This window comes from Rhizophagus irregularis, chromosome 31, assembly GCF_026210795.1.
Source record: "Rhizophagus irregularis chromosome 31, complete sequence".
Lineage (NCBI taxonomy): Eukaryota > Fungi > Glomeromycota > Glomeromycetes > Glomerales > Glomeraceae > Rhizophagus > Rhizophagus irregularis.
In genome coordinates this window covers 1,017,827-1,031,161 of record NC_089459.1, presented here as the reverse complement: position 1 = coordinate 1,031,161, position 13,335 = coordinate 1,017,827, and the positions used below count along the sequence as shown (strand labels likewise).

At 27.3% G+C, this 13,335-nt stretch overlaps 2 protein-coding genes across 2 annotated transcripts; both read right to left on the bottom strand.

The window, feature by feature from the left end:
• Positions 1-5,205: 5,205 nt before the first annotated feature.
• Positions 5,206-10,240, bottom strand: OCT59_022322 (uncharacterized protein; the record flags this gene model as incomplete). The annotated part of the gene is made up of 7 exons (XM_025308831.2): positions 5,206-5,216; positions 5,337-5,378; positions 5,453-8,617; positions 8,706-8,870; positions 8,960-9,334; positions 9,421-9,742; positions 9,815-10,240. The coding sequence occupies 7 exons, from the start codon at positions 10,238-10,240 to the stop codon at positions 5,206-5,208; spliced, it is 4,506 nt and encodes a 1,501-aa protein (XP_025169125.2).
• Positions 10,241-12,352: 2,112 nt separating this feature from the next.
• Positions 12,353-13,300, bottom strand: OCT59_022321 (uncharacterized protein; the record flags this gene model as incomplete). Its single annotated transcript, XM_066144736.1, has 1 exon — positions 12,353-13,300. The coding sequence occupies one exon, from the start codon at positions 13,298-13,300 to the stop codon at positions 12,353-12,355; it is 948 nt and encodes a 315-aa protein (XP_066006169.1).
• Positions 13,301-13,335: the final 35 nt, after the last annotated feature.

Genomic DNA, 13,335 nt, shown 5'->3' with positions numbered 1-13,335 from the left:
TTTTAATTAATTTCCAAAGGTTTTTTTTAGAATAAATGAGGTGTAAAAGAAGGAATTGACATTAATTTCTACTACTAAAGGAAGAAATGTTAATGAATTTGGAAATTAATTAAAGTAAAAAGGGAATGGAAAGGAATGGATTATTATTATGAGATGGAAAGAGATTAAAAGAAAAGAAAGTGAAAAGTGAATATAAAACGGAAATAATAAAAGATACGTATTATATTTAAATGAAAACCAATAAACAAACACACTTTTCATCGTGTTCGCATTTTCGTTTATGTTTATTTTAATTTACGTCATTATTTTAATTTACGTCATCGTGTAATTGTTGTACTATATTAAATGTGAATGACACTCGCACATTTTTGTTGCATATCCAATTTTGGGAATTATAAGTTTAAAACTCTCGGTAGCGGGTTGGTGTTAAATTTATTTTTCTCTCATAGAACAGATTTATTATTTTTTTTTTTTGGTGTTCGAAATATTTATTACACATAATAATTAGATGGAATTTATCAGAAGTTCAGAACCATTGAAAATTTACTAAATTGTTAAGCGGCTCTTTTTTTTTTATTTACTCTTTTCAAATTAGGAAAAGTGTGTTTAATTTATTAAAGATCTACAAAAACGTGCACCAATGTACCAATATAATTTACGTTACACATGTACTATATTGTAAATATTTCGATTTTTTAGTGAATGTTAGATCTAATGGTTTAATTGCAACATATGTCAGTAATTCAATTGAATATTAATATTTATTATTTATTATTAATATTTTTTACTTAAAAAAAAATAATATTAATTGTAATACAAGGTCTTGACCTGAGATTGGAAAAAAATTGGGAAGTTGGAACTTTATTTTTTTTTTTCTCAAAAAAAAAACAAAAAAATTATTTTGCGCCGAATTTCTTTCTTAAAGAAAAAAAAATGAAAAAAAAGAATGTTCACCTTAGAATAATCTTTAATCTAAACTATTGACAAAATTTGATACCATAAAAGATAATTTGAAATAAAAAAATTGGTAATCAATTTCGTAAAAATTTTACACAACGTTAATAAAGTTTGTAAATGGAAATTTTAAATTATGATCATTGAAAAATGCAATATGTCGTTAGAAGTCGGCAACAAATGTTAGATGTAGAGGTTTACCGACTTGCAATTAATGCGTAATATGACAACAAAGCTTAAAAGGTTATGAATCGAATTAATATTTCGAATATTTATTTTTAACCATTCACGAATCATGGACTTGACCGATCGATTCCCAATCTTTCAATCTTTCATAAGTGAATATTTAATTATTTAATTATGTTAGCCCTTCTGTTTTCCCTTATAAAAAATAATTTTATCCGAATAATCATATTTTGTACATAAATCTGCAAAATAAAAGAAATTAAAGCGAATAATTTTCATGATACGAAAATTATGAATTTTCGGAAAAAATCATGGAATATAAAAAGCCCGGATAAATGTACTTTTTGTATTACTTTGTGTAATAAAACTGTACTTTCATAATATTATTCCTTATCAATGAATATGAACAACAAATATTAATTATATTAAAAGATTTTCAAAAAGAACCTTGTTTTTTTTTTAAATTAAAACAAATGATAAATTATAATTTAATTTTGTAAAAAAAAGCTTATATGATTCTTTCTTCGATAATTACTTTTTAGAATTTTTTTTGTTTTTACAAATTAAATTTAAATTTTTTTACGTATCTTTAAGCGTTGTCCTTGACTTTTACCTTTTATTGACCTTATACATAATAATTTATTTAAAAATCCGTGAATTCATCAAAATTTTTACCATTAATAAAATTTCCCGGAAATCTAGTAATATGATTTATCCAAACAAAATTTCCGGAATCAAAAAATTTTCCGGGTTTTACACGGTAAATCCGGCAAATTTCATGCATGTAATATATTACTAATATATTAATTGATTCAATGAACGCCTAAAATGGTTACGTTATATATTAATATATTTTGTGAACCCATGAGATACTAAATTTAGAATTTCACAATTAAATTAAGCGTATTTTTTCAGATGACGTACGTCTACTTTGTTAAGGTGAAAGTTTTAATTTATATCATGGAACTTCTAACAAGATTACTCCGATTTTAGTCAATATTATTTTCTCATCTTTAATTAACTCTTTGATTTTGTTTTCAAGGTAAAAAAATGAAATTAATATGTTTCTCGATAAATTGATTTTTTAATTAGGATAATTGTACTTTTCGTCATTTTGTATTATATGAAATCGGAAGATTAAGATTTAAAGTAAAGGTATAAGGATTGAACACTGAACTTCGATCAAAAAAAAACTTACGAATGATATTAAAGAATAGTGTAAACTTTCGCATGGAATTTGAATTCTATGCAGTATGACGATTTAGTCGAATTACGTCCTAATATGCACTTTTGATGATACGCATGTTTATTATAGTTTATTATTATTTTGAATGCATAATTGTTAACTTCTATTGGGTTTTATTTATTATTATAAAATTTTTAAATGTAATGTAACTAAATGATGAATTTAGTTTTAAGTATTAGAGCGCGGATTAGAATAAGATTTGAAGGTTAAATAATAATTTTGTAAACATATAGTATAGTTTAGTCCATTATAATATCATAACATTATATAGGTATCATATTTATGTTATTTTGACCTTATTCTCGCTCTCAATCTCCTTTCCTTTTTTTTTACGAGACGACGCATTTTCGTCAATAGAATTTCTTTATAATTCTTTTTTTTTTACTGTCTTACTCACAGTCTACACAATATAATTGGAATTTAGGTAAGGCTGCACAAATAAATTTTTAGTTTCTCATAACATAAAATCGGCTTTTAAGTATCTGATGTGTAAAAAAAAGTTTGTGACTTTGCGTAAAACTTTAGAACAAAAAATCATGTGATTTATGAGAAATTGGCACAAGCAAAGATTATGAGAATCTAAAATTTAATTTGCTCGGCTAACGTTTATTAGACAAATTTTCGATTTCATAATACTGTGTATTTATAATAATTTAAAATTATATAAAATTATAGCAAATTAAAATATTATTCGTTCAATAAGTACAGTATACTGTATATATTTTTGGAAGATAAAAATATCTGATATCCTCATCTAATAAGTTATTGTATGGTAAAAGTCGTGTCACATAATATATATACTGGTCTTCCCCCCAATATTTATACGCCGACCACCGTGCATATTTCATCATTGCTAAATCTCTTTTATCCTTGGAAATGCACAAAATTGACACTGCCGTAATTCTTAAATTTTGACAGTACCTATATTTAAAATTTTGAAAAAGTTTTTTTATTTCGAATTTTACTTAAAACTATCTAAAAAAACAGTATTTTTAACTTTTAAGATAAATTTCTTCTACTCATGGATTATATATTATAGTAATATTATTTTTTTTTACATATATTTCAGTTAAAAATTTGTAAATTTGAAAAAAAAAATTCATATTACTACTTGTGACATTCAGTAAAATTCTTATTCCCAAAGAAAATTATAAAACATCACAATTATCAAGAAAATTCATGCCATTATTTAAGAAACTTTGAGGTATTGAACAGGTTACAGCCCTCGAAATAACGAAATTACGTTGTTATTTGAAGAATTGATTCTAAAAATTCTGCAATAAATTCATTATAAGTAAAATGAGATCATCGCGCCAGTAGCTGAATATTATTTTTATTATACCCGCTAGATTACGCAAAAGATTTAAAGATCAGCGAATGGAAACAAAAACACATACTTTCTAATTAATTATTAGTATTATCCAATACTTAAAAGAGTTTATTAAAAGGCTAAAACGAAAGGATGTTCAGAAAGAGGTATTTATTTATTTTCAGAAATCAAAGCAAATTAACTGATAAACACAATGATACGTAATACATATGCAGCGAATTCCATACATAATAATTTTTGTTTATTAAAATAAAATCCAAATAAGATTCACATGTTATTTAACGGATTTTCCGGCAAAAAATTTTTCAAAAAAAGTGACGATGATTGTATCTGATAAAAAAATTATTTTCAATTATTTTATACTCTTCACATTTGTAAAAAATAAATATTTAACTTCTGTTAGAGATGTTTGGAAGGATCCTTGGGTAACTGCTGGAATTTATTGGTGAAAATTTGGAATATTATAAATGTTATGTATTAATAAATATTCTTCATATGCAGTTACAAAAAATGTGAGTACTGTAAGGTAATAGAGGTTAATATGATCAATATCACAATATGAGTATTTTTTTAAAAGTAAATGTTGATTTCGGATAGTAGTCTCATTTTAACCAATTACGTCAGATTAGATAAATAATCGATTTCCACTTTCTCTTCACTATATTTAAAAGAAGAGTCACGTAATAATGGGGTGCACGATAATATAAATTAAAATTTTAATATTACAATAATGCAAATATATACAAATTAAATATAATGACGATAATATCAATCAATTTTCAATAGCTTTAACGATCCTGCATTTTGAGAAAAAAAGCATATAAAGATTAAGGATTTCTTGCATTAATAATAAAATTCCTAAAAAAAATCAGATAGAAAAACTACTTAAAGTTCAAGTAAATGTAAAAAAACTTTGAGAAAGAAGAAGTTGTTCGATCTGAGCATCTAAAAAAAATGTGCCATTTTTATAGGAAAATTTCGTTTATCAAATTTAAAAGTTTATGATTGGAAAATGTTCGTTCAAATTTTAAGTCATTAGAGAAATTGAGCCGTAATATTTATATAGTACTAAAAAACCGTCAAACTATGAAGATTTTAATAAAGAATATTAAAGTTAAATAATTGTACCGAATATTGGCTCCAAACTATAATTATAAAAAAAAAAATCTTTAAAAATTTTATTTGTAAAAAAATAATTAGACACGAACGTCCAAAATCTGCCAATTTGATTGTATCTTTTTTGTATTAAGATATTATGAGGGTGCTAGTATCAGATTTTATAATCTTACATGATTTATAAACAAACTACCGGTTTTTTTTTTCTGATAAACTTTTAAATAATATTCAAATATATTCATGCGACAAATCAACTACTATATTGTAAAATTCGGAAAAAAAGTTTACTTGTACAATAATATTATCAAAATATTATTATTAAATACATTGTTAAATACTATAATTTAGAATTCCATTTTTTTGTTATAACTTTTTAATTCAAATCTATAAAATAAAAATAATAATTTAAGTATATTAAGATCAAATTATTAAATTTACAGATACATAATACTATCAGGCGGTTTGGAAATATCCACCCCGATAAAGAAGCATTGCTTAACTCACCATCCAAAGAAAAATCGTATGTTTGAGTATTATATCTAGAATCTATTAAAAATTATTGTTAAAAAAGCACGAAGATAATATATATTATGTATTTCATTAGATTTCATAAAACATACCTTCTATTTCATGATTGGCTTTTTCGGTTGTAGCAATATTATCAAACCATCCTGATTTCGTTTTAGATTCAGTTTCAGGAGTAGGTTGATCTTTTTTAGGTTGAGCTTTTCTAGTATCTTTCTTGGGATATATTGCAGTACTAGGAGAACCAGTACTAGGAGTACCGGAAAACTTTTCAGCCAATTTACTAACTACGCTTTCTTTAGGTTTTTCTGGGGATTTTGTTGTACTAGTGGTAGGAGCTACAGGAATGGATTCGATTTTCTTTATTGTTGTTTGTTTTGTGGTATCACTACTACCCCAGGTGGGTAACAAATTGAACCAAGGTGATGATTCTTTTTTCTTATTGGAAACTTTCTCGACTACTATTTTTTCACAAGATTCTAAAATTTCTTTTTCTAATTTTTCATCCTTGATTTGTTCATGTAACCAAGCGAGGGCTTTTGCATTTTGATTTGTCCATTTTGATTTGTGCTTTCCTAACACTTTGTTGCAGTAAGCAATTGTTATAAACGTGTTCCATACTTTGGTATCAAATTTTTTGACACGTTCATCAGTAATACGGATGGAAGATGAAATATTTTTAGTTGTGATTTCTCCAAGTTTTTCGGTAATCTTATCGGATATTTTTTCATATGAACCTTCGTTATTTTGAATTCCAATGACTTTTGTGATCTCTTCTTCTTCAGTTACAGTTTCTTGAATTTCTTGGACAATCGTTTGTTCCGCTTTTTCTTTGATTACTTTCTTGACTGCATGATCGACAACAACTGTATCGGTTTTTTCCAATAATTCTTTAATTTTTTCATCACTTCCTAACTCGGTCTTCAAATATTTTTCTGCTTTTGCAACTTTTTCTTTCAATTCTGGTGAAGTGTCAGTAGATGATGTTTTTCTGAGGAAGGATAAGGTTATAGCGGTATCGAGTAATTTTTTGTCCTCCGGTGCTTTCGTTCCTTTATTGATGAAATAAGTTTTAATAGATGAAACTAATGATTCACTAGATTCAACATCAAGCGCCTTAGAAACGGTGTCAGGGAGTTCTAAGGATCCATCTTCTTTTTGGGATGATACTATTTCTTTTGCTTTTTCGGTTGTGGTAGAGCTTTGGATAGTGGAAACGGCATCTTCCTTTTCTTTTTTGACACTTTGATCAACAACAATCTTTTCCGACGTTGTTAATAGTTCTTCCACTAATTTTTCATCTTTGAGTTCCTCAATAAGGTACTTCTTGGCTTTTTCAGATTGTTCTTTATGTTGATCTTGAGATTGAGAGGTAATGGTTAAGTAACGGAGTGACAAGGCTGTTTCCCATACGTTCTTTGGGACTGATTTTAATTTATCGCTAACACCATAAGTTTGAACTGAGGATTGTATGTTATCAGAAGAGATATTAATTTGATCGGAAACGGTTTTATCTAATTTAATAGAACCATCGGGTTTTTGGTTTTCTACGATCTTTTTGGTTGTTTCAGGAGTGGTTTTTGATTTAAGATTGACAAGTGTAGAAGATACAGTGTCAGCGGTATGTTGTACGCTATCGGTTGTTTGTCTTGCTACTTCGTATATACCTTCGGTTGTTGATTTAACTGTATCGGCAATATATTTACCCCAACTAGATCCCCAATCAGTCAAAGAAGGCCAAATAGTAGTAGTAGATTCATCCTTCTTCTTATTAGAAACTTTTTCAACTACTATTTTCTCACAGGATTCTAGAACTTCTTTTATTAATTTTTCATCCTTGATTTGAGTATGCAACCAAGCGAGGGCTTTTTCATTTGGAGTTGTCACTTTTGATTGTTGTTTACCTAACACTTTATTGCAATAAGCAATTGTTATAAATGTATTCCATACTTTGGTATCAAATTTTTTGACACGTTCATCAGTGATACGGATGGAGGATGAAATATTTTCAGTTGTAATTACTCCAAGTTTTTCGGTAATCTTGTCGGATATTTTTTCATATGAACCTTCGTTATTTTGAGTTTCAATGACTTCCGTGATCTCTTCTTCAGTTATAGTTTCCTGAACTTTTCCGACAACAACTTGATCTGCTTTCTCTTTAACTACTTTTTTCGTTGCGTGTTCAACAACAATTATATCGGTTTTTTCTAATAATTCTTTAATTTTTTCTTCATTTCCTAGCTCAGTTGTTAAATATTTCTCTGCTTTTTCAACTTTTTCTTTTAATTCTGGTGAAGTATCAGTAGATGATGTTTTTCTGAGGAAGGATAAGGTTATAGCGGTATCTATTAATTTTTTGCTCTCTGGTACTTTCGTTTCTTTATTGATGAAATAAGTTTTAATAGATGAAACTAATGATTCATTAGATTCAACATCGAGCTCCTTATAAACGGTGTCAGTGAGTTCTAAAGATCCATCTTCCTTTCGGGATGATACTATTTCTTTTGCTTTTTCGGTTGTGGTAGAGTTCTGAATAGTAGCGACAGTATCTTTCTTTTCCTTTTCAACACATTTTTCTACAATAATTTTTTCTGACGTAGGTAATAACTCTTCCACTAATTCTTTATCTTTGAGTTCCTCAATAAGGTACTTCTTGGCTTTTTCATATTGTTCTTTATGTTGATCTTGAGATTGAGAGGTAATGGTTAAGTAACGGAGTGACAAGGCTGTTTCCCATACGTTCTTTGGGACTGATTTTAATTTATCGCTAACACCATAAGTTTGAACTGAGGATTGTATGTTATCAGAAGAGATATTAATTTGATCGGAAACGGTTTTATCTAATTTAATAGAACCATCGGGTTTTTGGTTTTCTACGATCTTTTTGGTTGTTTCAGGAGTGGTTTTTGATTTAAGAGTGATCAATGCCGCAGTTTTCTCGGTCTTCTTTTCTTGTTTAGCTTGTTTGCGGACAGCATTTGTGGAAGCTTCAGTAACAAATTTTTGTGATGATTGCAAAATTTCTTTTTCTAAACTAGCTTTTTTGTATTGCTCAGACCATGTTGACTCATTAGTAGACGCATCATCAATTTTAGAAAAATCGTATTTAGATGTATTGGAATTTGTTGGGAGATTAGACTGAGGTGATGATTTTATATCATCATTTACTACGGATACTCTTTCATCATCATTTTCAGTAAAATCAAATGAAGGTATACTTAAAGTATATTCTAATGATTTGTCAGATTCAGTTTTGCGTTCTAAAGTAAAAAATAATAAAATAAAATAAAATAAAATGTACCATTTTTAAAATTATTATAAATTCACACCCTTACACTTTTTATATACCTGGTCTAGTGCTTTTTTCTTTTGAATTTGTTGGGAGATTAGACTGAGGCGATGACTTTATATCATCATTTACTACGGATACTCTTTCATCATCATTTTTAGTAAAATCAAATGAAGGTATACTTAAAGTATATCCTAATGATTTGTCAGATTCAGTTTTGCGTTCTAAAGTAAAATAAATAAATAAATAAATAAAATAAAATAAAATAAAATGTACCATTTTTTATAAAATTCAAATTTTACATCTTATATACCTATATTTCTAATTAATGAAAAATTTGGCAAAACCTTATCATATTTAAGATTTTTACATAAAACCATCATTTCTTCAAATAATTCTGGTAAGTCAGAAGAATCGGGTCTTTTTGATGGATCAGGATCCCAACATTGTTCCATAAATTTAGCATAAAAATTTGGTGTTTCTTTAATAATATCAGGTCTTTGTCCTTTTACAATTTGAATTGCAAGATACTTATCATGAGGATGATCTGAAAATGGAGGTTCATTTGAAGTTAATTCCCACATTATCATACTTAAACTATAAACTTCAGATTTCTTTGTATATGGCTTATTCCTTAGTACTTCAGGAGCGATGTAAGGTAAAACTCCTTGAATTTTTTTATCTGAAGCTTTTTATATAAAAATTAAAAATTTTAATTATTCATTTTTAAAATATTGTAAAAATAAAAGTAACACTTTTTTCAAAATCATTTACCTATTTCTAGATCAACGGGTGTACAAAGTCCAAAGTCACATATTAAAATACTCCTGTTTTCGTCTACCAAAACATTTTTACAATGAAAATCCCTATGGATTAAGTTCATTTCGTGAATGTGTTTTAAGGCTTTCGAAATATTTATAAGAATCTCTATTCTATCGGCCCAAGTTAATTTTGGAAAAAAATCACGAATGTAATTTCTTAAATCCCCATATTTTGCACGTCTTATTACCATAGCGTATTCATTTCTTCCAGGTATTTTGGTTATTCCATAAAATGGTATAACGCTTTGACTACGACATTTATGATGCATTTTAAACTATTCATAAAAAAAAAAATCAAAAAAAATTAGTAGTTTTTTTTTTTCAGTGTGAAACTTTTTCCTTTTTACCTCGTTTAGAAATTGATCACCAGTATCCTTAATAGATTTTATAGCCAAAGGTATAGTTAAATTCCAAGTTCCACAAAAAATATTTGAATTTCCACCTTTTGCTAAATGATTTACATTTTCCAAGTAATTATTTGGTATCCATTCAATAAAATCATCACAATATTTTGAATTATTTTGAGTTTCTTCAATAAATTCATCTAATTTAGAATTTCCAGTTGTATCAATTAATTTATTTTCATATTTATTGACTTTGTTGGTTTGTATGCTACGAGTTGCGGTTACATTGGACTTATTTTTTTGATTATTTTGTGAAGAATGAGAAGAATGAAATTTTCTTAAACATATTTGATTTTGACCTACATAACTTGTTATTATATGATTACAATGGGTACAAATAGTAAATTTTGAATCTTCGGATAAATTCATGATTTTTCAAACGTAATTCGTATATCCAAAAAAAGCACCCTTTTTATACTTCGTAACAAAAAACGCCATTTACCATATTTGTTATTAAGATTGACGATCAACGTTTTTTTAACTATTGCTTTTTGGTATCCTATTAAAAAAATCCATAAGTTAACATGATTGACATGATTACATTTTACATTTTTTTGAATTTATGACTCGAATAACTTATTATTTTACGATTAAAAATTCATACAAATAATAAATTTTGGAATTCGTGCCAGGGAAAATACTGTCCTATTTATATATCAGCGATAAAAACACTGTTTACTATATTCAGTTGGTTATTGTCATAAGAATTCTGGGAAGCTTGTACAATAACTAACTCGATTTGTAAATAGTTAAAATTTAAAATGACATCACTACATCAGCTGGGGAAAACCCGTGTAGATCATTTTGTATATATCTGACATTTATATTAAACTTAAATAAACAAATAATAACAATCATGGCTTGCGAAACTTTTGTATTTAATAGTAAAAAATAGAATCTATCCCATCATAAGAAAAGAAGAAAATCCAAATATGGATATAAATAACTACTTTGATTTTGTAAAAATACCCAATAATAAGATGGGATCTTCAATTGAAAGTGTACAGTAGTACAAGCCTTACTTTTCATTATGTTGAAAATTCTTGGAAGTTAAAAGTTTTCCTTCTTGATATCATTCTGTTGTACTGGTAATACTCCAACGGAAGTTCTTCGCAAGTTTGGATTAGCAGAAAATGTGAACACCGATAATGCAGCTTCGATGGTTTCTCGTGGTGAAAAGTGCGATATATCGCGTTCTCAAAAAATGCTATATATATAAAAGTTAAAAATGGTATTCTAAACCATCATTCCGTCTTTAATTAAATTTGTAGAACAGCCAAAAATACGCATAGTATATCACATAATAAGTGCATAAAGCCTCATACCAATTTAATTTTGGAAATCGGAAATCTTATTAATGTCACTAATTTTTTGTCGTTGTATTTATTTATTATGTTTACAGTATTTTATTGTTTGTAAATTTATCAATTTCAATTTATTGTTTTTGTATAGTAAAAAGATTTAATTATTTATCATGTTTATCACTATTTTTATAAATATTTAATGTTTTTTAATTATTAACTTTAATATTTTGCTTTTTTTATTGGAATATAACAGTCCATTGAATATACAACTTGGCACAACCTATATCAGTGCATGAAAAATAAAAAGTAAAGCTGCTAAATTAACAGAATATTCGTTGTCAATACTCAATATGCATCTGAAGAATAATATTACAAGAACCACTTTTATGAAATGAAATAATAATAATTTTAAAATACTTTTTTATTTAATATTTATATTAATTTGCTATTTGACTATAGAGTTAATTTTGCTATTTGATTACAAAGTTAATGTCTCCTATTACTTTTGCTTGATTGTTCCGAGATGAGCGTTTGAGTTTTTTTTAATGTTGGTCTGGCAAAGATCGTCCAACCGTTTTGCTCTTTTATCAGATCATCCAGTGAGATGAATATATCATCTATAAGTGAGAAGAATTGTATGAATAGTATTATACATTATTTAAATGAATTAATATTAGGTATTTTCTTTCATTCTGTTATTTAGCTACAGAGTTAATTTTGCTATTTGATTACAAAGTTAATTTTGCTATTTGATTTACAAAGTTAATTTTGCTATTTGATTATAGAGTTAATTTTGCTGTTTGATTATAGAGTTAATTTTGCTGTTTGACTACAAAGTTAATTTTTCTATTTGAAAACAGAGTTAATTCTACTATTTGAAAACAGAGTTAATTCTGCTATCTGAAAACAGAGTTAATTCTACAGAGTTAATTCTGCTATTTGATTACAGAGTTAATTCTGCTATCTGAAAACAGAGTTAATTCTACAGAGTTAATTCTTGCTATTTGATTACAAGTTAATTCTGCTATTTGATCATTTGCAGCATTTTTCTCTATATTTACTTTAATCCTACGAATGTCATAATAAGCATGACTTATTAAACTGATCACAATATGGTTCCACCTTTTGCAACGTGAAAAGGTTCTTTCTATTTCACGGAGAAAGAATCCATAGTAAATTATCCTAAAGGAACTATGGAAGACTCATTTATTACCAATCCTGACAAATTGTAACCAAAAGTAAGGTTGGTTTCAGGTTGTATATAAGGATAATCTAATGTTGCATAAGTTGAAAAAAATTCCAAGTTGGATGGAATAGGTGACTCCATAAGGTCACAATTAGGATATCCTGGTAAATCATAAGTTACAGCATTAAGGTTGGAGTTAGATTGAATATAAGGATAGTTTAATGTAGAAGGAGTTAAAAAAGATTCCAAGTTAGATGGATTAGATGTCTCAATTTGGTTATAATTAATATATCCTGGTAAATCACAAGCTGCAGCAGCGAAGTTGGATACAGGTCGAATATAAGGAAAATTTAATGTTAAAGGAGATTCTAAATTGGATGGAATAGATAACTCAAGTTGATTACAATTAGCTGTAGCAATAAAGTTGGTAGTCGTAGACGAAAAGTTATATTGATCTTCAGTGATATACTGTAATTGAGGATGATGTTCTAATGAAGTAGATGATGTAGTCGACGTTGAAAAAAGGTTAGATTGGATAGGTAACTTATTTTCTTTAACATTTTTTGCTCCTTTTTGTTGATTTCTCTTTCTAAATCGATATCCTTTATGTTGTTTAGCATGTTTTTTCTTTGCCACTTTTGCGCCACAGTCAAAAAGATTTTTGACTTCATTTGATTCATTTAGCCAGAGTTTCCCAATTATTCTAAACTTTTTATTTGCTTGCATCTTCTTGTATTTTGGTTTATTGCCTTCATTTTTCGCATATAAAATAAAGGAATTTGGAGGACGTGGAATATCAGGCCTAGATTTATTCGAGTTCATTAAAAGTTTGTCTCTGTCCATAGTAAATGGATAATCTGTATCATACCAAGTTTGTTCAGGGGTTTTAATGTTCAAATTAAGAGAAAAAGTAGGTTTGTTAGGGTCAGGAGGTACCATTTTGATACTAGTAGATGATAAAATTATTATTAATT